At 40.2% G+C, this 22,809-nt stretch overlaps 1 protein-coding gene across 1 annotated transcript; it reads left to right on the forward strand.

The window, feature by feature from the left end:
• Positions 1-996: 996 nt before the first annotated feature.
• LOC131252713 (protein ACCUMULATION AND REPLICATION OF CHLOROPLASTS 6, chloroplastic) lies at positions 997-22,271 on the forward strand. The gene is made up of 7 exons (XM_058253389.1): positions 997-1,436; positions 2,065-2,295; positions 2,409-2,633; positions 10,785-11,045; positions 11,145-12,108; positions 21,001-21,125; positions 21,801-22,271. The coding sequence occupies exons 1-7, from the start codon at positions 1,062-1,064 to the stop codon at positions 22,089-22,091; spliced, it is 2,472 nt and encodes an 823-aa protein (XP_058109372.1). The 5' UTR covers positions 997-1,061; the 3' UTR covers positions 22,092-22,271.
• Positions 22,272-22,809: the final 538 nt, after the last annotated feature.

The raw sequence follows: 22,809 nt of genomic DNA on the forward strand, positions 1-22,809 counted from the left end.
TTCGAGTCGGACCCATTCCACCTGTATATTTGCTAATATTTTCATTATTACATTATTCTATTATATTTCAATACATGTCTTATTTTTTATACCTATGATTTTATAAATTATGTGTAGTTATTTATCGTAAAGAATTTTATTTTTTCTAAACAAGCAAGCTAAAATATAAGATAACTACTCTTTTAAAAGTTGTGTTGTTGTAGCAGGCAATCTATTTTGCAGAGAGAAATCCGCGTCTACACTCAATTGTAATTTATAAGTAACTTATATATGGATTGAGTTCGAGTTAGGGCAGGCAACTCGAGACCTTAACCGAAGCCCAACCTAAAATTTATCAGGCCGGTGTTTGCACAACCCAAGCATAAGACCAAACCAGATACGTCCTACCGGAGCCCAACCCAATGTTAGATCGGTTGTGGGTGGGCTGGGTTGAACCCGCCGGACTTTCAGCCCTAGCTTCGGCTTTGGGCTCACCTCCCCAGTGATAAAAACACATACATCCCGATGGGCCCATAGTGTATCCACACCACGCCAATGAACTCCTCAATACACACTCCGCGTTCCAAAAATGAAAGGGACTTGGAACTCAAGTGGGCGACATCATAAGAAACAATGGAGAACGAACGTCCATCAACCTTGCACCCCTGGAACTTCTGTATCAGGATGGTGCTCGTGTTTTCCCGTCATCTTGGTGTCTGTCGCTTATGAACGGTTTGGATGGTATATAAACACCACAGTAGGCTCAGGAAGCTTTCAATGGTGCACGTTTCCATCTCCACTGTTTAATATGGCGTGGCCCACTCAAGTTTTGGGTCTCTCTCATTTTTAGGCCAACATTCTAACATAAGCTGGAAAAATTGGTGGACGGAGTGGATGTCATACGCACATCTCGGTGGGCCCGAAAGAGCTTTGTGTCACAGGAACTCTCGTAGCACTGAACAGAACAACGGTCTGGATTACCGGAAGCATGCCCCCGCCGACCCCAGCCAGTGATCCTCCTTAGAACAGAGTGAGAGAGAGAGAGAGAGAGAGAGCTGAGAGAGGGAACCTTCTCCTCTGCAATGGAGGCCTTGAAACACGTGGGCATTGGTGTGTGCAGCCCGCCAAGATCTTTTCTTCTTACTCGAAAGAAGACTCGCTCCTCTCCTCACTTCTCCACCCGACCCAAACCCTCTCTTGCTTCTGCAGACCACCATCTCTTCCTCGGACGCTCCCTCTCTGGTGCGCACGATAACACCTGCGCCACCGCCGCCTACTCTAGCAAATGGGCCGATCGCCTCCTTAGCGACTTCCAGTTCCTCCCCACCACAGAACCCTCCTCAACTTCCTCCTCCGAAATCGCCCTCGCTTCTCTTCTCCAACCGCCATCTCCGCCACCGCCCATCGCACCTCCTCCTCCCGAGAGAAGGATTTCTCTCCCCATCGATTTCTATCAGGTCTGCTCTCTGCTGCCGCCGCTCTTGCCAATCTCGGCTTTCTATTGTTAAGCAATGTAGTATGGTTTTTGAAATTCGTTTAGGACGTGTTTAGATGCATAACTGAGTTGAACTGTGTACAATCAGCTTAATTAAGGGTGTGTTTGGTTGCAACCAAATATCATGATTAACTAGGCTAATTTGTGCAACCGAAAAACACCCTAAAAAATGAATTGACAAAAACTGGTGATGTTTTGTGATTGCATTTTGGAACTGAGAGCCTCAAAATGGATGCTGATGAAATTGGAATCTGGTTATTTGGACTTCTATTAGATTAATACCACCACTCAATTTGATAGTGCGTCCAAATGCGCCCTTGTAATTAACGGTGCATTTGGTTGCACCAAATATCATGATTAATCAGTCTAGTTTGGTGCAAAATTTCATGAAATTTAGTGCAGCCAAACACACGTATAAGACCAATGAAAAAAACAATAGCGATGTTTCACGATTACAGTTTGAAACCGAGAGGCTCAAAATGGATGCTGATGAAATCGCAATCTGGTTATTTGGATTTCTATTAGATTAAAAGCCGTCATTCAATTTGATAGTGTGTCCAACTGCCTTATTTGTTTAATTGTTTTTGCAGGTATTGGGGGCTGAAACCCACTTCTTGGGAGATGGTATTAGGAGAGCTTATGAGGCCAAGGTTTCCAAGCCACCCCAATATGGCTTCAGCCAAGATGCTCTAATGAGCCGGAGGCAGATTCTGCTCGCTGCTTGCGAGACGCTCTCCAATCCTCTTTCCAGAGGCGAGTACAACCAGGGCCTTGTTGAAGATGAGGATGCCACTCTCATTACGGATGTGCCTTGGGACAAGGTTTTGCATTTACTTTTGTTTGATGTTGAATTTCAATTGAAAGCAAGGGCTTTACACCACAATGAATCCTGCCTTTTTTCTTTTTCTTATTTTTATATTATTTTAATTTGTAGGTTCCTGGTGCTCTGTGCGTGTTGCAAGAAGCGGGAGAGACCCAACTAGTTCTGGAAATCGGTCAGAGCCTGTTGCGTGAAAGGCTCCCCAAGACGTTCAAACAAGACATCGTGCTGGCTGTGGCTCTTGCTTACGTGGATTTTTCAAGGGATGCCATGGCTTTGTCTCCACCAGATTTCATAAAGAGCTGTGAAGTGCTGGAGAGGGCTTTGAAGCTTTTACAGGTAGTGTAAATGATTCTTTCAAATGCCTTCTCAATCCCACTGCCTCCTTATCTTTGTATCTTTCTGAGGAAAAATGTTCGTGTTTCATTATTGCTCTGATAGGCATTAAATATACTCATAGATTGTATATATTTATTTACATGTTTTCTGAGGTTGCTATTTAGTGGTACTGCAGTTGGTGGTTTTCCCTGTGTTCGTAACCTTGTTTGAAATTGCAGATGAGAATTCATTGATGGAAGGGCCTGCATTGTCACTTTCAGTTCTTTTGAGGCCAGAGTGTCATGGCAGGTTGCTGGTGGCGTGTTTGGATGCACAATTGATTTGAATTGTTAGTCTAATAAAGCTGGAATAGCCACATTATAATGTCCTTAGCATTCTCATGGCCCCAAATTGAAATTATGTTACTTTCAAGTTGGAAGAGGCATCACTGCAATTTTGGCCAGTCTTCTCCATTTGGAATTCTATGGATGGAGCGTGTCTTCAAAAAGCATTAAGGGCGTGTTTGATTTTCCAGATAACATGTAAATGCACTGTAAATAGGTAATAATTACTTAAGTAATTACCACATCATTCCCAATGTTGACGTTGACACTTGCTTTTGAAACACTAAGATCGAGGACAAGTGTGAAATAAATGTAGGGCCCACTGTGATGTATGGGGCTCATCCGCACCGTCCATCCGCTATGTCAGCTAATTTTAAGGCATGAGCTAAAAAATGAGGCATATCCAAAGCTTAAGTGGACCACACAATAGGAAACAATGGAAATTGAATGCTTATCGTTAAAAACTTCTTGGGCCCCCTAGAAGTTTTGGATCAACCTGGTATTTGTGTTTTCTCCCTTATCCATGTTTGTGTGAACTTATGAACAGGTTAGATAACAAATAAACATCAATGTGGGCCCTGTAAAGGAAATAGCTTTCAACGGTGGACGTTTTAAGGCCATTGTTTCCTTTGATGTGGGCCACTTAAGCTTTGGATTTGCCTCATATATTTGACTCAGGCCCAAAATGTTTGGGTAAAATGGATGGATGGTGTGAATATGCCACATATATTATGGTGGGGCCCACAAATTTAAGTCACTCATTTTGAAGCGGTTTTCGAGGTGGAAATACCATTGGATTTTCAAACAAGCTCAGATAGCAATAATTACTTACTTACAAATGATATGAAAAATCAAACAGGCCCTAATCGTAGTGGGTGTCAACCACCCTCTTTGATACCATGTTGACTATTTTTTTAATATGATAAAATTAATATTCCTATCACGTTTTGACGAATTGTGATGATCACACATGTGGCCATATGTGGCTCACTTTTCATGAAGATTATGGTTTCACATTATTATTTCTTCTTTTAGTCCTTACGACGATGTGTTTTTTATTTTATTTTATTTTTATTTTTAATTTTTTTAAAACTTGGGGAGTGTTAAAGTGATAAAGTCCCTCGATACACATTGATACACCACACTCTGAAAGCTTAAGCTTTTGGAGTGAATGGTTGTTTGACATGGTATCAGACCAGAAGGTCCTATGTTTGAATCTCGAGAGCAGCAAATATGCCTCGCTAATATTTTATTCTCCCACGGGGGGGTCAGGAAAAATCAGGTCTGGCCCAGGGACCGGGAAATCAAGCCCGGCCTATTTATCGTGTGAGTGTACCTCCACCCTTCTTAGTATGTTCCCGTGCAGAGTTCCCACCCCGCACGTGCGGGGGGGGTGTTAAAGTGATAAAGTCCCTTGATACACATTGATACACCACACTCTGAAAGCTTAAGCTTTTGGAGTGAATGGTTGTTTGACAGGGAGATGGTAAGACAACTCACCTCTTGAGTGTAATGGAAGCAGATGCCCTAGGCCATCCGCCTTCTTGATCACGGATCAACCCTGTCCAGGTAAGTATAGATGATGTGTTTGAATAGAGGTTAAGTGTGAGCTTTGTTTGATATAAAAACTTAAGTATGTGGGTAATTTTGTACTTTCACATTTATTATGAAAGCCCTAATAATAAGACGAGGAGAGTCTAGAGGCGTTTCCATCTATTGACACCTTATTCTCTTTCTCTTGATTTTTCTCATATTCTCTCCTCTTTCTTAATCTAACTCAAGAACATGGTATCAGAGTACTAATAGTTTAGGTACCTTGTTCATTCCCCTTTCTATCACTTTCTTTTATCTTTTCTTCCTTTTTTTTTTTTTTTCCTACAAGGTAAAACTCTAAATCATTTGGGGGGTGATTTATGCAAATCCCCTTCATTCTTTGTTCAATCACCATATGGTGGGTTGTGTAGTTGTGCCTTGTGAGTGTACTTGAGGCCCACCTCTGCATACAAGTGTGGATGTAGAGGTTGTGAATGGAAATGAACTGTTTTCTCATACTCGTCATCAATTGGTTTGTATGTGTGTGGTAATTCATGGATCTATGCTCTCTTGAAGCAAGTATTGGTTGAGTTCAAGTTCAAGTTCTGTTTTTTGTGTGTTTGATTTCTTCTCTTCCCTAGATATGGACGTCAATAAGGATACTAAGAATAGTCTTTTCCCCCTAAGTCAACGAATCTTCAAATTGCATCGACCAAACTTAACGGTGCAAATCATTCATAATGGGTCACATTGGTAGAAATGTTTCTTACAGGAAGAAGAAAATTAAGGTATCTGACATCCTCTAGGCCCGCTTAAAGTTCAATAGATTATGAAGATTGGGTGGTAGAAGATGCTTAGAATAGAGCCCTGTTATGGAATGACATGGGACCAGGTATTAGTGCAAATGTCATCTTTTTTTAAAACAACAAAAGAAGTTTGGAAAAATTTGAAAGAGGTATATTTGGGTGAGAAGAAATTAACCTGTATATACAAGTTGCTTTAAAACATCTTTGCATTTTAACAAGGGGATCAGAGTGTAGGCGAATATTATTCGGTGTTGTGGGGTATGTGGGAAGAATTGAATACATATCGGCCCTGTCAACCGATTATGAGACCATGAAATGATAGAAAGAGGAATTTCATGTTGCCAAATTCTTTTCTGATCATCACCCCGAGTTCAAACTCATGCGGGCTTTGATTCTTGGAGGTAGTGAAATTCTATCTAGTATAGAGGTGTTTGCCTGTGTTCAACATGCAGTTTGTATAAATACACTAAGTTATCCACATTTGATTGCTCGGCATTTATTTCTTCATGTGATAGGGGAGATGGAGATGAAGTCGTGGTGGCTAGAGTTGTGTTAAACTATCTGGTGGTGGAGATTCAGAGGGAGGTTGTTTTCGAGGTCAAAATACTTGGGAAAGTCATGGTATAGATTTTTGTAGCTGCCATGGTTGTGTTCTTAGTAATTAGTAGTGCTTTCATTTTGGTCTTTCTAACCACACTGTCCATGTGTTGGGATCTCACCGGTAGGATAGGGTGAATAAGGTTCAATCGTCTAACGATTGTTCCGAAGGCTATTTCGTTGAGCCCATCTCAACCCATTACGAATCAAGTATGGTAGGTGATACAATTACGTTATCCAAGGATGAGTATGCCAAATTGTTAAACGATCGTTCCACCCATGCATCCTCCTACATTACCATTCTTGCTCAATCAAGTATTATATATCTTGCTTCTTTTAAAAGTGTTCTTCGGGTTATTGATTCTGGATCTTCAAACCATATGACTGGTAAGCATAACGTTTTAATTTAGTTAGATAAGTCTATTTGTATTTCCTCTATAACATTAGTTGACAACACTACAATCCGTGTGTCTGGGTTGAGGGTACTGCATAGCTTACTCCATTTCTTCGCTTGTCATCAATGTTATATCTTCCTAAGTTTTCTTTGAAATTATTGGTAGTAATCTAACTAGATCCTTGAAATGTTCTATTACATTTTATCATTTCTAGTAAGCTAACTAGATCCTTGAACTATTCTGTTACATTTTATCATTCCTATTGTGAATTTTAAGATCTAAAGATGGGATGATCCTATTGCAAATTTTAAGATCTAAAGACGGGATGATCCTATTGCAAATTTTAAGATCTAAAGATGAGAATGACGATTGGTGGAGGACATAAAGTGAATGATTTTTATTATTTAAATAGTGGAATAATTGGAGCTGCGTTGCGGACCAATATCTCACCTCATCAGTGGCATTATAGGCTTGGTCATCCTTCATTGAATAGTTTAAAAGGTCTTGTTCTGTTGTTGCCTTACGTGTTTGAGTTAGAGTTTGAAGCTTTCTAGTTAAGCAACACCATAGAGTTTTGTTTCCACCTTGCATGGCAGAAAGGATTGATATTCTTGCTCTTTAGTATATTTTGATATTCGGGGTCTACTTTGTACAACTAGTTAGTACTTATTATCTTTGTGGAAGATTATTCTCACATGACTTGGTATATTTAATGAAAGATCACTCTAAAGTATTTTCTTGTTTTAAGGATTTTTATATGAAAGTGCAAGCACAATTCAATGCTAGGGTGTATATTTTACATTCAAATAATGCTAGGGAATGCATATCTCATGACATTATTCATTAGACCTCATGTGCACACATGTTATAATAAAATGGTATAGTTGAAAGTAAGAATCAACACGTAGTTGAAGTTTGCTAGGGTGTTGTTATTTAATACGAAGGTTCCAAAAATGTTTTGGAGTGATGTAGTTTTAATTGCATGCCATTTAATAAATCGGATGCTTTCATACGTTTTAGATGGTAATTCTACTTTTTTTTTGTCTTACGCCCTGGTATTACTACATTTTTTTCCTCCTAAACGTTTGAGTGTGTGTATTTCATATATTAGTTAGATCATGTTCTTAATAAGTTTGAACCAAATGCCATCAAGTGTATCTTTCTTGGATACTCACCCAACGAGGATACAAATGTTATTATTATGTCTCTTGTAAACTTTATGCATCAATTGGTGTCGCATTCTTTGAACATACTCCTTATTTTTCTAAAGGTGGCAAGTCCTTGTAGTTCGAAAAGACGTCTGCTACTCTTTCCATTGTGCCTAGCATAGAACTTTCATTGGATGAAATGCCTATACAACATTTAGTTCTGTCATTGTTGGTCTACTTCAGATGTTCCATGCGTGGTAATGAAATTCATACAATTGTAGCTCCCGCCAATCCTCTTGCTTCTTTAAAAAATCATCATCCTTCTGAATCTCCTTTTTAAGCATTTAATGAAGGTGACTTACCCATCTCTCTTCGCAAGGATATACGTTCTTAGCTTCTTGCACTCAACATTCTTTTTTCTAATTTTGTTTCCTTTACTAGTTTTTTCTGAAGGATAATGGAATTTTATTAAAGACCTGCTCGCAAGCTAGCAAAACGGGGAAAGAATACAATGGAAAAAGAAAACGAAAGAGGCCCACGAGGACCGGCATTCCCTCTACCAATTACAATTGGATATTTTCCATTTCGAGACCCATACTTCAATTTGACTCACAACCGACCGAACTAATCTTGAGGAATTCTCGAAGTGGCGCCTGTTCCTAGCTGTCCAAATGGACCACCAAACAGCCGGTAGAGTCATAAGCCATGAAGACCGATCTCTTCTCCCCCCACCACCTCCATGCCACGCACATAGGAGATCCGACATCGACCCCGACATCACCCACACCTCAAAATCCACCAAAATAAAAGACCATACTGAATAAGAAAAAAGGCATGAAATGAAGAGATGGTGGACTATCTTTGCATCCTGCAAGCACATGCCACACATTGGGAATCAGAAGAGATCTTTTTTGAACATTATCAATGTGATCACCCGATTCCTTCCTACCAACCATGTGAAAGCCGCAACTTTAGGTGGGACCCTATAAAACTAGAAGTGATAAGCATGACCCCGATTAGGCTTAGAATCTCGAGCTTGAATGACGCTATAAAAAGATTTGACCGAGAAACAACCCAAACTATTGGCTGACCAAACCATGTAATATGTACTCCTGGAAGGGCGTATATTCTGGAGACGGACCCAAAAGCCAAAGTTACTCTTCCATCTCATTATCTGAGAGATTTCGCTTGCAAGGTGGACCCCAATCCACAACCAACCCGGAAAGGGAATAGCACTCCACCTCTTTTAAATCAACGATTGGGACAAGGCGAGCTATATTGGGATATTTCACATGCAGGGGAAAGTTGCCGCACCAAACATCTTCCCAGAATCTAAGTATGGAGCCGTCTCCAATGGTAAAAGAAATCCTTTGCCAAAAAAGGCCAACAGACATAATAGCTTTCCAAATGTGAGATGCTATAAGGAAGAACTCCTCGTTTCCCTCCCCCAATTCCTTAGACCGTATTTGGATGCAATGATAACTCGTCATAAGCTATGTTCTTCCGTCTCAAAGCGCCACAATCATTTGCCAATAAGTGCCAAATTCATCCCACCAAGATGCCTTAAACCCACCTCTTCTCGTTTCCTTTGCTAGTTTATTATCTTCCTTTCACAAATTTGCTTTTCCCTTGTTGTTTGTATTTCTTCCTCAGTTGTTTAGGAAGCTCTCAGTCATGATAGCTAGAAATGAGCTATGGAAGATAAGCTGGCTGCTCTCCATCATAACCAAACAGGGTCTCTAGATGACTTACCTGCTGGAAAACTTGCGGTTGGCCATTGATGGGTGTATACAGTGAGTACAACCTCGATGGTTTAGTTGAATGTTTAAAGTCTTGATTGGTTGCTAAAGGGTACTCTCAGACCCTAGGAGTCAGTCGGCTATTCAGAGGCATTTTCTCTTATGACAAAGATTAACTCTTTACTGGTCGTTGTTTCCGTTGTCCCTAAGAGTTCCCTTCAATCTCCATCGCCCCTTCATTGATTCCTAGGATTTCTCTAACTCCAGTACAGAGGACTCTGACTTGCTTAAGACTAATACATATCCCTACTGGCCCTGAGAACATCCTTTTGACCTCTTGCCTTCCATTCCTCACTTTACCCCACCCTTCTAAGCCCTGTTTCCTTGTCAACTCTCATTGAAGTTCAACTTAACCACATGTCTGGGAGGTGTGATCCAATGGACACAAATTGTGGGTTGATGTCTCAAGTCCTTTAGGATCTCCAGCCAACAATGGGAAAGGTCGTTTTCTTCTTATATCTATGAACTCTTTACACACGATAGCCCATGGACCAACTCCACTCCAAATACATTAGGCAACCTTGTTGGCCTTGGCAGTTACGTTTATGAACATGTTAGTGTTGTGCGCCTTCCCCAAGGACCACAATGTAGTGTCGAGACAGATCCCATAGAGCATCTCCTCTCATTGAATGAAACCCGTACCTCCACGCGTCCATCAGGTTCTTCACTGACTGAGGCATCATCCCAAGCAACCCAAGGCCCAAACCATCTACACATCCACATTATCTGACCGGAACTACATTGAACTAGCAGTTGGTCCACCAATTCAGCATTTCTGAAGCACATTATACAACCATCTTGTTCTCCTTCTGCTACGAAGGGGATCAATGGTTAGAACTTTGTCGAGGCCTACCACACAACAGAAAGCAAAAGCACTAGGAGGCACTGGTAATCTCCTCTGTGTAATAAGGTGCACAAGATTCACACAGTCTCGGAGTATTGATATTTTTATTTTTTTCTTCTCAGATATGATAATTCCTTGGGTGAACACTGAACAAACTGAGCATTTGGAATTCTTTTGCCTTCTTGTTTCTCATATTTCTAAGCAGTCTTGTGATCACAGAATCATTTAAAAGGACTGGGTAAGCCAGATGTGTATTACTGTATTGGAAAGCTGATGTGTTTGATAAAATAGACCTGACCACTTTATTCATTTTGGCTTCTTTCTTTTTACATCAGAAGTTAATGATTCTATGACTTTTTGTCACTTGTCTTTGGTTTGTTAGTTTTCCTCTGAATCAATATTTGTTATTTATCTTGATATTATCTTGGTTCGAAAGGAATAATTATTGCTTCAGGAACCGGAAGGAGCAAGTTTTGGAGGTCTTTGGGAGGGCTAAAATGCATGTGATGGATTGGGTGATTGTATCATAGGCAATTGTTCATTTCCCTGATAGTTGACTAGAGCTGTAATTTTTCTTCCTTTTTCTGTTTTGCTGTTTTTTGTCTTCTTTAGGTTACAGCCTCTTATCAATAAAATTGTCAATGTGCAAAAAAATAAAATAAAATCTATGATTCCTCATGACTGTGAGAATATGTTCCTCATGCAGGAGGAAGGAGCAAGCAACCTGGCGCTGGATCTACAAAAACAGATTGACGAGACACTGGAAGAGATCACCCCACGCTCTGTTCTGGAGCTTCTAGCTTTGCCTCTTGATGAAGAGCACCGGATAAGACGGGAAGAGGGTCTTCAAGGTGTGCGTAATATCTTATGGGCTGTTGGAGGAGGAGGTGCTGCCGCTATTGCTGGAGGATTCACCCGTGAAGACTTCATGAACGAAGCCTTCTTGCGTATGACAGCGGCTGAGCAGGTTTGCTAGAGACTATTTTCATAAAACTTGTTTCAAATCTTGTCTATTTTCTGTTTACCCATGTCTCAAGTATGCTCCCTTTTCTTTTTTGTCATTAAGGTGGATTTATTTGCTGCAACACCCAATAACATACCAGCGGAAAGCTTTGAAGTTTATGGGGTGGCACTTGCGCTTGTTGCACAGGCTTTTGTGGGTAAAAAGCCCCAGCTGATCCAGGATGCAGACAATCTGTTTCTGCAACTTCAACAGACCAAGTTAACAGCTCTAGGCACTGTTTCAGATCACACCTCAAGAGCAGACCGTGAGGTAGATTTTGCACTTGAACGTGGGCTTTGTTCACTTCTTGTAGGTGAGCTTGATGACTGTCGCTCATGGTTGGGCTTAGACAGTGACAGCTCACCCTATAGAGACCCATCTATTGTGGCATTCGTGTTGGAAAATTCAAAGGATGACAAGGATGATGATCTCCTTCCTGGGCTTTGTAAACTATTGGAGACTTGGCTGCTCGAAGTGGTTTTTCCTAGGTTTAGAGATACCCAAGATATACAGTTCAAGCTTGGAGATTACTACGATGACCCCACTGTTCTCAGATATCTGGAAAGGCTAGAAGGTGGTGGGGGTTCACCTTTAGCTGCAGCTGCTGCCATTGCAAGGATTGGGGCAGAAGCCACTGCAGCACTTGATAATGTGAAGACAAGTGCAATTCAGGCATTGCAGAAAGTGTTTCCTTTGGGTAATAGGGAAGAAAGGATGAGAAGAGAGGAACATGACTATAGGAATGATTCTGTTCTTGCCTCGGAAACTGAGGAACAGGCGGATAAAACTGACCGAGATAATTCTGGTACTTTGGCTGAGATATCTGGGAAGACTAGCTCTGAAGAATCAAGCGATCAGGAATTAATAACTGACAGAATAAAAGATGCAACTGTCAAGATTATGTGCGCTGGTGTGGTGGTTGGACTGTTAACTTTGGCTGGATTGAAGTATTTACCAGCTATGCGTGGGTCTTTGCTTTCACGAAAAGAAACAGGTTCAGCAATGGCTGCTGATGTTATCAATTTGGGTAAGATCTGACACCACTTTTCTTTTTCATTTTTTCCTTTTCCAAAAGGAAGCTCAGGAAATAGAAAAGAAAAGAACAGACTTCTTAAATGGCCATATATTGTAGGCTTTTAGAAGGAATCCAAGGTTCTTAAGGAGCACGCTGGCATTGAAAATAGTAGTTGAATTCAAAAGAAATACTATGTTTTTTTTTTTTTTTTTTTGAAAATAACTGGATGTTTAAATGTAAGGGAGAAGCAAATCATGAAATCTGACCCCCAATTGATGGGCTAGGGTGATGATGATGGTGGTGAAGTAGGAACAACATGCTGAGTTGTTGATTGCCAGCAATTGCACTGATGACTCCTTTCAGTGTTTTGATTGTTTCCGCTGACCTTAGTTCTGTACTAACACAATTTCCATATCTTTGTTTGGCATCTCCACCGGCCTTTCAGTAGCCATTCTCATTGTTAATAGATATGGATGTGGGCTGTACCATTGTACGGCCCACCTTGGCTTACTTATATTTGTTTCTATGCTTGCTCTTTTGTTAATAGTGGTTTAGGACATGATAGGAATTCTTATTGTTAAAGGCACTTTTGTTATTATGAAAATTCATTAATATTAAAGAGGGAGAGTGGAGGCATCAACCCTAATTTGGGTCCCTCTCTTTTCCCAACTTTTCTTCTCCTCTTTCTTCTTTGCTTTCTCTATTCTTTTATATGCTGAAAATCTTTTAAGAAACTAGGGTTTCTTCTTCTTCTCCCTCTCCCTCTCCCTCTTCTTCTTCATAGCCAATTGGAAAGTGTGGACGTGTGGGCTGATTTCTCTCTCCAAGCATGGTGTGCACATTGTGTGAAGCGTACAAGTGAGTTGTTTGTCAATAGTGCTAGGTCATCAACCCCCCCCCCCCCCTCCTTTGTAAAAGACTTATGGTTTTCTCTTTTTCTCTTGTTTTGATAGAGATAAAAAGTGATCCAAAATCTGGATTCATAAGTCCACTTGATTTTTCAAGGGTCTAGATAACCTCTATTGAACTAAATGGAACAAACTATCTCCAGTGATTTAAGTCCATCCAAGTGTTTCTGACGGACAAGGGAAATTTAAGATATTTGAATACGGAGAAACCTGATGAGAGTTCTAGTACTTGTGATCAATGGATTAAGGAGAATGCCCAAATTATGACATGGTTGTAGAATAGTTGGAACCATTCATCGATGTGAATATGATGTCTCTGGACACCGCAAAGGAAGTGTGGGATGCATTGCGAGAGAGTTTGTCACTTGATGAAAACATCTATTGTACATTTCAGTTATATGAAAAAAAATATTTGAGCATCAACAAGGTGATAAATCTCTGGGTGAATACTATTCCAAACTCGAAGGAATGTGGCAGGAGCTGAATGTGTATTGGCCTCTTACTACCGATTTGGAGAAGCTACATTAGTAATGTGAAGAATTTTGTATGGCCAAGTTCTTATCAGGGTTCAAAAGTGAGTATGAATTGGTTTGTGCATAGATATTGGGTGTCAAAGATATGACGTCTCTGAACGAGATGTATGCTCACCTCCAATTTGTATCTTTGGGCTCTACGAGTGGAGCCAATGACAATTTGGCTTTATCATCTTTTACTGGTCGAGCCTGCGGTGGTGGCCGCGATGAAAGAGGTAATCAAGGTGATTGTGGCAAAATGGGAGGAGGTTGTGGACATAGGAAGTGCACGCGTTGTGGGCTCTCCTATCAATTTGTTGAAAAATGTTGGAATCTTCATGGAAAGTTGTTGTCGACTAATCAAGCATCTTACATTGGAGAGAGTAGTGGAACTCATCCAGCTAGTTATACGTCTACTGCCCCACAACTACGTATGACTGGTGAAACGGTTACACTAAAGAGTACTCCAAGTTGCTGAATCAGCCCATTTCCACTACTTCTACATCTATTTCCACCCTTATGATTACATTTGTGACCTTATGTATGGTTTGTTTAGGATCTGAGTAACCTGCTCCAGAAACTGTTGCATGAAATGTGGTTTACTGTGAGTCTAACTATGCAGCTATTTGTGATAATCAAGCAACATTCGTTGTCGCGAACAACCCGTTCTATCATGAAAGAATTAAACATATCAAAGTCGATTGTCATTTCATATATTAGGTCTCCAATGAAAAAATTTCTACAGCATACATCCGATCTCAGGATCAACTTGCTGATGTGTTCACCAAGGCCCGTCGTTACAATGAGGCTATACGTATTTACTCCAAGCTTCGTGTCGACAACATCTATGCTCCAGCTTAAGGGAGAGTGTTAATGATGTGGATGTGGGCCCTACCACTGTATAAGCCACCTAGGCTCATATTTGTTTCTATGCTTGTTCTTTTGTTAATAGTAGTTTAAGTACATGATGGGGATTTGTAATTTTGTTATTAAGGGCACTTTTTATGAAAATCCATTAATATAAAAGAGGGAGAGTGAGGGCGTCAACCCTAATTCGGGTCCTTCTCTTCTCCCAACATTCTCTTCTCTTCTTTCTCTTTCTTTATACTTTTGCACTCATCAGTTTGTCTTCTGCTCTTTATCTCCTCTGTTTCTGTCCTTGTTGCTATCACATGGGTTCAAAGATTCTCCTGTAAACTCGATACTGTTATTCCTTGGAAGATCAATTTCGTTGATGGTAGCTACAAAATCTCTCTTCCTTAGGGTACCCATCTGTGAATATTCAACGAAGTATTGATGGGATTTCTTTTTGTCAGACAAATTCTGGGAATTGTGACATTGTTTTTGTGAGAAATGGGCAAGTATAAATACTAGTATATTTCAATAATAAAAAAGTAGAAATACTAATGTTTTGCTTTACCTGTTGGATTCCACTTTTGCATGTTTGGATATTAGTTGGTAAAATATGTTTTGAATTTGAAACGAGTGATCCATTGTTTTCAACCCAGCCATGGCCAAAGAACATTCATTAATCGGATGCATGCCTCCAACTATTGGGTCTCCAACTACATAATTGGAGCCTGGAATCATCGGAGACTCCTTTAAATTGAATCCTTGACCATGGGTTTCTGACCTGATCTGAGGTCCATTGGAGCTCATCTGGTGTAGAAACTCCTATAAGCCATTGATGTTGATTAATCTTGGGCTCTAACCTCATGACTAGAAACCTATAAAAAGCCAGCATTCGATCTCTTATCCTCCATCATTTAACTGAAAAAACTAAGTTCATCTACCAAATGCATTTCACTCCTAGGCAAGGTGTGCTGTAACGGTACACCCAGATCCATAGCTCAACTGGTAGACTGAGTGGAGATACCTCGTTTCAACACTTCAGGTCTTGGAATCGATCCCTAGTGGGGGTGGCTAACATGGAGTGTGTGTACTGACATGGGTGTGTACTAACAACCAAACCCAAAAAAAGAAAAGAAAAAGAAGAGGTGTGCTGTAACGGTAACGATGGCCATAATAGCCACCACCGTTACCGTTATGGTACGAGCTATAATGACCATTACAATCTCTCTGAAAAATAATTTATTGGGCCCTTATGGGTCATTGTAAGGCTGAAGGAGAACCAATAACATCTAGAAGGTAGAGACCATCCGCTTCACAATCACTCCCAATCATTTTTCTCGTCACCAAGTCCTGGAAAATACAATGTGTAGGAACGAAAGTTACACAACAGTTCAAATTTTTTGTGAGAATACTAACAGACTGTAGAATAATATGCACGGCAAGTGTTGAATAGATGTAAATACATAAATACGACATTTAGCACAACATTGTAGCACATGAAATGAGGGAGGGAGGGAGGGAGGGAGTAACTTTAAGAAGGTCTAAGCCCATATCCACCCTAGATAGGCCGTACAGCTGTATGACCCATATTTTGTATATTAACAAATAGATTTGTGGATAAATTTGGAACATGAAGAATAAAGGATAGAGACAAGTGATCATTAAGTTCATGTCACCCTTCCCAGATATAGAAGATGGAGATCCATCAACAATTCTCACATTATCTCTTCCAGATGATAGATTATATGAGGAGAAAATGAATGACGGATCTGTTACGTGATCAGATGCACTTGAATCAATGATTCAGATTGGGCCGGATGATGAATGATAGACAAGGTTAGCAGATGCACGTATACCTGATTGTGCAAATGAAATAGAAATAGATGAATCGTTTGGTTAGGAAAGTAGACAGAAGTGTTTCAATTCCGTAATAGATAAGATGTCCGAGGTTGATGAGGACTGCCCAGAGAAAGGGGGGGATGTGGAGGAAGAGGCGGCACCTGAGGAAGGAGTAGAGACAACGACAAGGCCATTGGAGGAAGGAGGCTGTCCAGGATGGTTAAACTTCATCGGTCTATTTGGAACAAGTCCCCCGTGTATGGCGGGTTTTCCTAGAATGGTCGCATATCAACTTATCCTTCTTATTAGAGAGTTTATTCTTTTGACCTTTTCCACCCTTTTTCTTTTGACCTTTTCTACCCTTCGAACTAGAGAATAAACTTGGTTCAATGATGAAAGCTCATCCCTTCCCAAAATCTGCACATGGGTCAACTCATACTCAAGAGTTCAAACCATATAAGAAATAGAGTATTCTATTTTGTTCGAACTGTATTTGATGTCTCTCCTTATCAGCATTAGTATTCCATTGTAATAACTGATAATGATCAAACTCTTCCCATAGACCCTGAAGAGTGGAATGGCGAGTAGCCAAACTCTCCTCCTCCCAACGAATAGTAGCAATCTCCTGGCATAGCTGATGGACACGAGCACTATTCTGCCGCTGGGAATAAGTTTTGGTAACTTTATTTCAAACTTCTTTGGTTGTTCGTAGGAACGCAAATCCACTATTGACATGAGGTTGCACAAAGATAGGTAGCAAAGACATGACCATCAACTTCTCTTACGCCTATTTATCATACGAAGAATCATCAGTAGTTAGTTCCTTCATCCGGCCATTCACATACTCTAGTTTTCCTCATCCGCCGATATATATCTTGGCGGATTGAGACCATTCAAGGAAATTAATGCTGTCTAACTTCATAGTTATGATTTGCACACTAGGATTGTCACCATAAGCACCTATGGGAGATATGGAACTTGTAGCCCTGGAAACATTGGAAGTAGCCTTTGAACTACTAGTAGTCAACAATCTTCCTAGTTCCCACAGAAAACAGCTCCTTTCTAGGGAATTGTGCCATGCAACTTGGCATGACGACGTTAGCAGTGGGTCCCATCTAAGAAACCTCTGATCAACGTAGAAAGTACGCAGGTGTTTTCCTAGGCTCTGATGCTAAGAAGAAATAGAATGAAGAGAACTAGCAATAGAGATGAAACAGAAGAAGAGAAGAAAATAAGAAGAAAAATAGGAAGAAAAAAGGAGAAAGAAGTTTTGGAGAGCTTAACCCTAGGTGTGTCAGCCCCCTAATTATTTATATAAGCATATTTGGAAAAATTACAATAACACCCTACTAGTACTCATATTAAAAAAACCTAGTATTGCAAGGGAGCCCTTCTTACGTCATTTCTCAACATCCCATCTCTAGGTTTAACCTTGTAATGCTGCCTTTGACTAGATTAACTCTTTGACTTTGACCACTCACAATTGCACACACTTTGAGAATGGCCATGAAAGATTGAGACTCCTGGAATGACCCATATCCAAATACAATTGTGTCGTTAGTATGTTGCACATGACTACCCCCATCCACTTGATCATTTATCCATATACCGGAAATGATGCCCAAAGATGAAGCTTTTAACGTCATCCTGCTAAGAGTATGTGCGACAACCATGAATAATAGAGAAGGAAGTAGGTCCCCTTTTCTGATCCCTCTACTTGATTGGAAGATACCTGTTGGACTACTGTTAACCAGAAAGCCAGCTGAGAATATACACGTTTTAGTCCCTTTTTAGCATTTGTTACCGAAACCCATTCTTGTGAAACTGAACTGTAGGAATTTCCAATCCACATAGTCGTAGGCCTTCTCCATAACCACCTCAGGTAGGAAGCCCTTGATACCCATATTGTGACATTCACCAACTACTTCACAATGAAAGGACCATCTAAAATATTTTGGTCAGCCAAGAGAGCACTCTGCAGGGATGTGATGACATCACCAGGACAAATTTTAATAGAACCGCAAGGACCTTTCAAGGATTTATAAAGACTCCCAACCAGGTTGATCGGTCTGAAGTCCTTAAACTCTTCAGCCCCTTCAACTTTTGATGGGAAATGAACAAAGCATCCACATTTCTGCTAATAATTGCTCTACCATGAAATTCTTCAAAAATTGCCACTAAATCATCTTAAGGCCCCATTTGGACTCACTCTCTGAAGGGGAGTTCGAGGCATAAATGCTGTTTTGATCCAAATGGTGTTTGGATTCACTTTGCAAACCTCCGTCTCATCTCTTGCTTGATAAAATAAGCGCTAAAACACTAACTTGGCAAAGACTAGTCCGATTGGTTTTTGCCTAGTCAAATGGAAAACAGGCTTTGAAACCTCCTTTTTCGGAAACCCCTTTCAAGGAATTGCATCCAAATGGGGCCTAATTATATCCATGCAAGACTGATAAAATGCAAATGTAAATCGATCAGTCCTGGAACACCATCATCCATAGCCTCACACACTGCATCTTTGATTTCTTATAAAGTGAAGCTTCCTTTTATCCAACTAGCTTGAGGGCGCACTCATTTGAATAAAACCTTTTATAGTTCTCTAGAAAGCAACTACATATAGAGTTCCTGTCAGTAATAGTTGAAAACTCCTCCCTGATTTGGTATGATATGATTTACTCTTCTCCTTGCATTTGCAATTTTGTGAAAGTAAGCTGTATTCCAGTCGCCTTCCTTGATCCACTTCACTCAAGGTTTTTGTTTTTGACAGATTTCTTCCCTTTTTAGCATTATTTCCAGATCTGACAAAAGATTTTTCATTTTTTATGCTCTTCCTGACATTGCTCCCTTTTTTCAGCTACCTTGTTCAATGAGTCAATCTCCCCTTTAAGAGAATCCTTCTCAGCCCTGATATTCCCAAACATTTCTTCATTCCAAAGTTTCAGCTTTTCTTTGAGAAACTTTGCCAGCTTTTCAATCTCTTCTGAATCTTTTTGAGAAATTATGGTTGTGCTCCAATCACATATATTGTTGACTAAAATTGGTTGCAGCCAAAACAAAACCACTGCATTGAGGGGGAAGGTATGGCTGATAATGATTGGCCGTTGTATCACAGCCTCACAGTTGAGTGTGTTAACCATCCCATTTAGCTTCTTTGGGAATTACAGCACAACATGTGCACAAGATGCAGGCCTCAAGGGAGCTTCCTTCAATAATCAACTTACATAGAAAGATGTATTGACCAAAAGCTAACTGGTTTTTGATGGAGAAAGCTTCTTTGCTAGAGCATTCTCCACCCCGCAAATCTCAGAGAAAGATCGAGCTGGTTCTCACCCTTGTCTCTCAATGAACCTCCAATGCTCGAAGGGCTTGCAGTGCATGCAGAATCACTTTCAAAATTGAGCTTGGAAAACTGCCAAAAGCCCAAGACACCATCACCAGATTTGTTTATCTTCCCTCCCTCTAACAACATAGTGTTTCAGTCCCTTTTAATATCCTCGCAAGAGCTGCCAAGGAACTCTGAAGAGGCAAGTGCTCGCTTTTGATTAAGACTATTGAAACCTACTTACCATTGAATACCCTTCCATTTCATTCTTCCAAAGACCCCACATGATTTCAAAAGGCAATACTATCCACAACACACCCTTTTGTTTGAAATGGAGTGAGAGACCAACCGTCTATTACCTGTCTGAGCGAAGCTTCCTGATTCTTGTCCACTACTGCTGGCCTTGTTATCCACGACTTCCTGATTTCAGTTCTCACAAATTCCTCTTACTTCCTCTAGAAGTTCTGCCCCGAACTCTCCCCTTCCCTTCAGATAATCATTGCCAACCAAATCCTCATCTGCAATCCCAGTCAGTTGACTGTGGTCCATCAGGTCACAGTTGTTGTTCATCCTCATGTTTGAGCACATGAATATTTGCAATCCTGGAAGCCCAGAAATGTTTCTTGATTGCCAGGTATGGACCCAAAGGCCATACAATATTTAAGTTGAAAGGTGCATCTAATCCTCTGCTGCATTGGTATTTTATTCATAATGAAGAGGGAGTGAAGGAATCTAGGGACAATGAGTACTTGAATCCTTACCATTGTTTCAACTGCTGCAAATCCAAAAGGCGCAGCCCTCGTGAAACTAAATACTTGAATCTTTACCATTGTTTCAACTGCTGCAAATCCAAAAGTCACTGCCCTCACGAAACTAAATGGATATTTCACATATGACAGAGACATACAACCATAGAAGTAGCAGAGTAGTCCTACAATTGCTGCATTATAGAGGCATTTTCTTCAAGAAAAAATTATGGCTGTTCTAAAGGTGTAATTTTTTTTGAAAACTATAGTCATGCCTTTGATGCAAGGTAACTCTTAATTTTGGCTTCTCCAATTCCTACAAACTAATTAACACCCTGATCCAAAAAATTGCATGTCTTTGCATAGGGGCTAGTATTTTAAAGTGAGTTTCCAACATTTCCTAGGTATTATTAAAAATCTTTGGATCTTCACAGATTAGCTTCTTCATTTTTTTTTATTTTTATTTTTTGTTTTTGTTTATGGGCCATCCATGTTATTGTGTTGTTTCTGTGGGAGCTTATCAAGTGGTATTTTATTCACCCAATGTACATGACCATCACTGGAAGCATTTTTTAATTTTAATTTTTTTAATTTATTATTTCACGTAGTCTTTTTCTTTCTTTCTTTCTTTTTTTGGGTTTTCCATGAGTCCTGTTTTTTCTTTTATTGGTCTTTCCTTTATTTAGAAGGGATGTTTTAATTGTTGCCTACATGTGTCTGTGCAGATGAGAATCCAGTAGAGGAAATGCCCAGAATGGATGCAAGGTTTGCCGAAAGTCTAGTTCGCAAATGGCAGGATATAAAATCTCAGGCTCTTGGACCTGATCATTGTCTCGTGAAATTGCCAGAGGTGAGAGAATTCTCATGTGATTCTGCTTCTAGTTTCTTTATTCATAGTGAATAGCGATTGCAAGCTTTCAGAGGTGATGTGAATCTTAAATACCATATTTTAAAAATCTGTTTCAGCTAAGTTGTGTCGAAATTAACCCAGGATTTTCCTAAAATGCCCTTATTTTCTATCCGTTATCATTTCAACAAGGGCATGTTTGTGATGTCTTCAGGTTTAATCAAGGGCTAGGGCTCTACTTAGCATCTTTGTAGGAGCTCTATAAGAGCCTGTTTGGATGCACTTCCCCAAAAGGGGGTTTTCTGGAAAGGGGTTTCAAACCTGCTTTTTTCGGTTGACTCAGTAAAAACCAATCTGATTGGTGTTTGCCGAGTTGGCACTTTAGCGCCTATTTTATTGAGCAGGGATGAGATCCAAATGCACAAATTCAACTGCCATTCGGATCAAAATGGCATTTTGGCCTGAAATGCCCATTTGGAGGGTGCATCCAAACGGGCCCTAATGGTTGAAGGAAGTCAGGTTGTGTACTGTCACGGTTTCCATACAAACATAAATCTCTCTAATATATAGTCAAGGGTATTATAGCCACTTTCAGAAGATGGAAACATCTTTAATCCAGTAATTTTCTCCCTTGAATGTTCACCAAGCACATCCTAACCTTTGGATGCACTGGCCCAGGTTTTGGAGGGGCAGATGCTGAAGATATGGACAGACCGTGCAGCGGAAATCGCACAACATGGCTGGTTCTGGGAGTACACCCTTTTGGGGCTGACCATTGACAGTGTGACAGTATCATTGGATGGCCACTGGGCCATGGTGGAGGCAACGCTTGAGGAGGCAGCCCAGTTGACAGACATTGCTCACCCAGAGCACAATGATTCCTACAGCACCACGTACACAACAAGGTATGAGATGTCTTGTTCCAAGTCAGGGTGGAAGATAACAACAGGAGCTGTTCTTAAGTCATAGATTATGTTTTCTCCCAGTCTCTCTTTCCTTTCTAACCTCTTCTCTTCTCTTTTGTATAAATACCAATTCCAATTCTATTCCTTGAATGGTATGCATCCTTAGCCAGTTTTGCCGGATGTTTGTTGTTTCTTTTCTTTTGTTCCCTTTTGCAGTTACATTTTATCTAGTTTTACGGCACAATCCCAGTCTAAGTTCTTTGATGAACTTTCATTTTGGGCTTTTATTTTAACACGATCCTGCAGGATAGGAGTCCTGTTTGGTTTTTAAATACAGACTCTTATCTCAATTTTAGCTGTAAGGTTAGAGAAATGCCAAGTTATAAGTCTCCTAGTTGCATCAGGTTACTTGGACAGTCCAATAGATCGGTCTCAACTGTCCATTAAGTCTAAAACACATTTCAAGGGCTATCATTGAAAAATAAGACTGATAAGTTGATCAGCTCCATCCTAGATTGGCCTTATTATTATTATTATTTGTACCTGTCCCTTTTTCCAACCCTTGGACTGGATGGTTAGGATTGGCTGACAGAAGGGAAGTTTGAAACATGGTAATCCACGATGGAAAACAAATAGATGGATCAGATTGTTGGTTTGACCTATTTTTGTACAAATGATCTTGACTGTACATATTAGAAGCCATTGATTAGATAAGATCTTCGGATGCAATGTGTGTTTGGACCCAATGGACATTCTAGATCAATCGATTCAAATTTTTGAGG

This window comes from Magnolia sinica, chromosome 1, assembly GCF_029962835.1.
Source record: "Magnolia sinica isolate HGM2019 chromosome 1, MsV1, whole genome shotgun sequence".
Lineage (NCBI taxonomy): Eukaryota > Viridiplantae > Streptophyta > Magnoliopsida > Magnoliales > Magnoliaceae > Magnolia > Magnolia sinica.

What these genes read in the sequence shown, in the direction of transcription:
- LOC131252713 (XM_058253389.1), top strand. Translation starts at nt 1,062, where the DNA reads ATGGAGGCCTTGAAACACGTGGGCATTGGTGTGTGCAGCCCGCCAAGA. An exon ending in TGCTGATGTTATCAATTTGG is followed by an intron (nt 12,109 to 21,000) that starts GTAAGATCTGAC and finishes GTGTCTGTGCAG; the next exon opens with ATGAGAATCCAGTAGAGGAA. An exon ending in GTCTCGTGAAATTGCCAGAG is followed by an intron (nt 21,126 to 21,800) that starts GTGAGAGAATTC and finishes GCACTGGCCCAG; the next exon opens with GTTTTGGAGGGGCAGATGCT.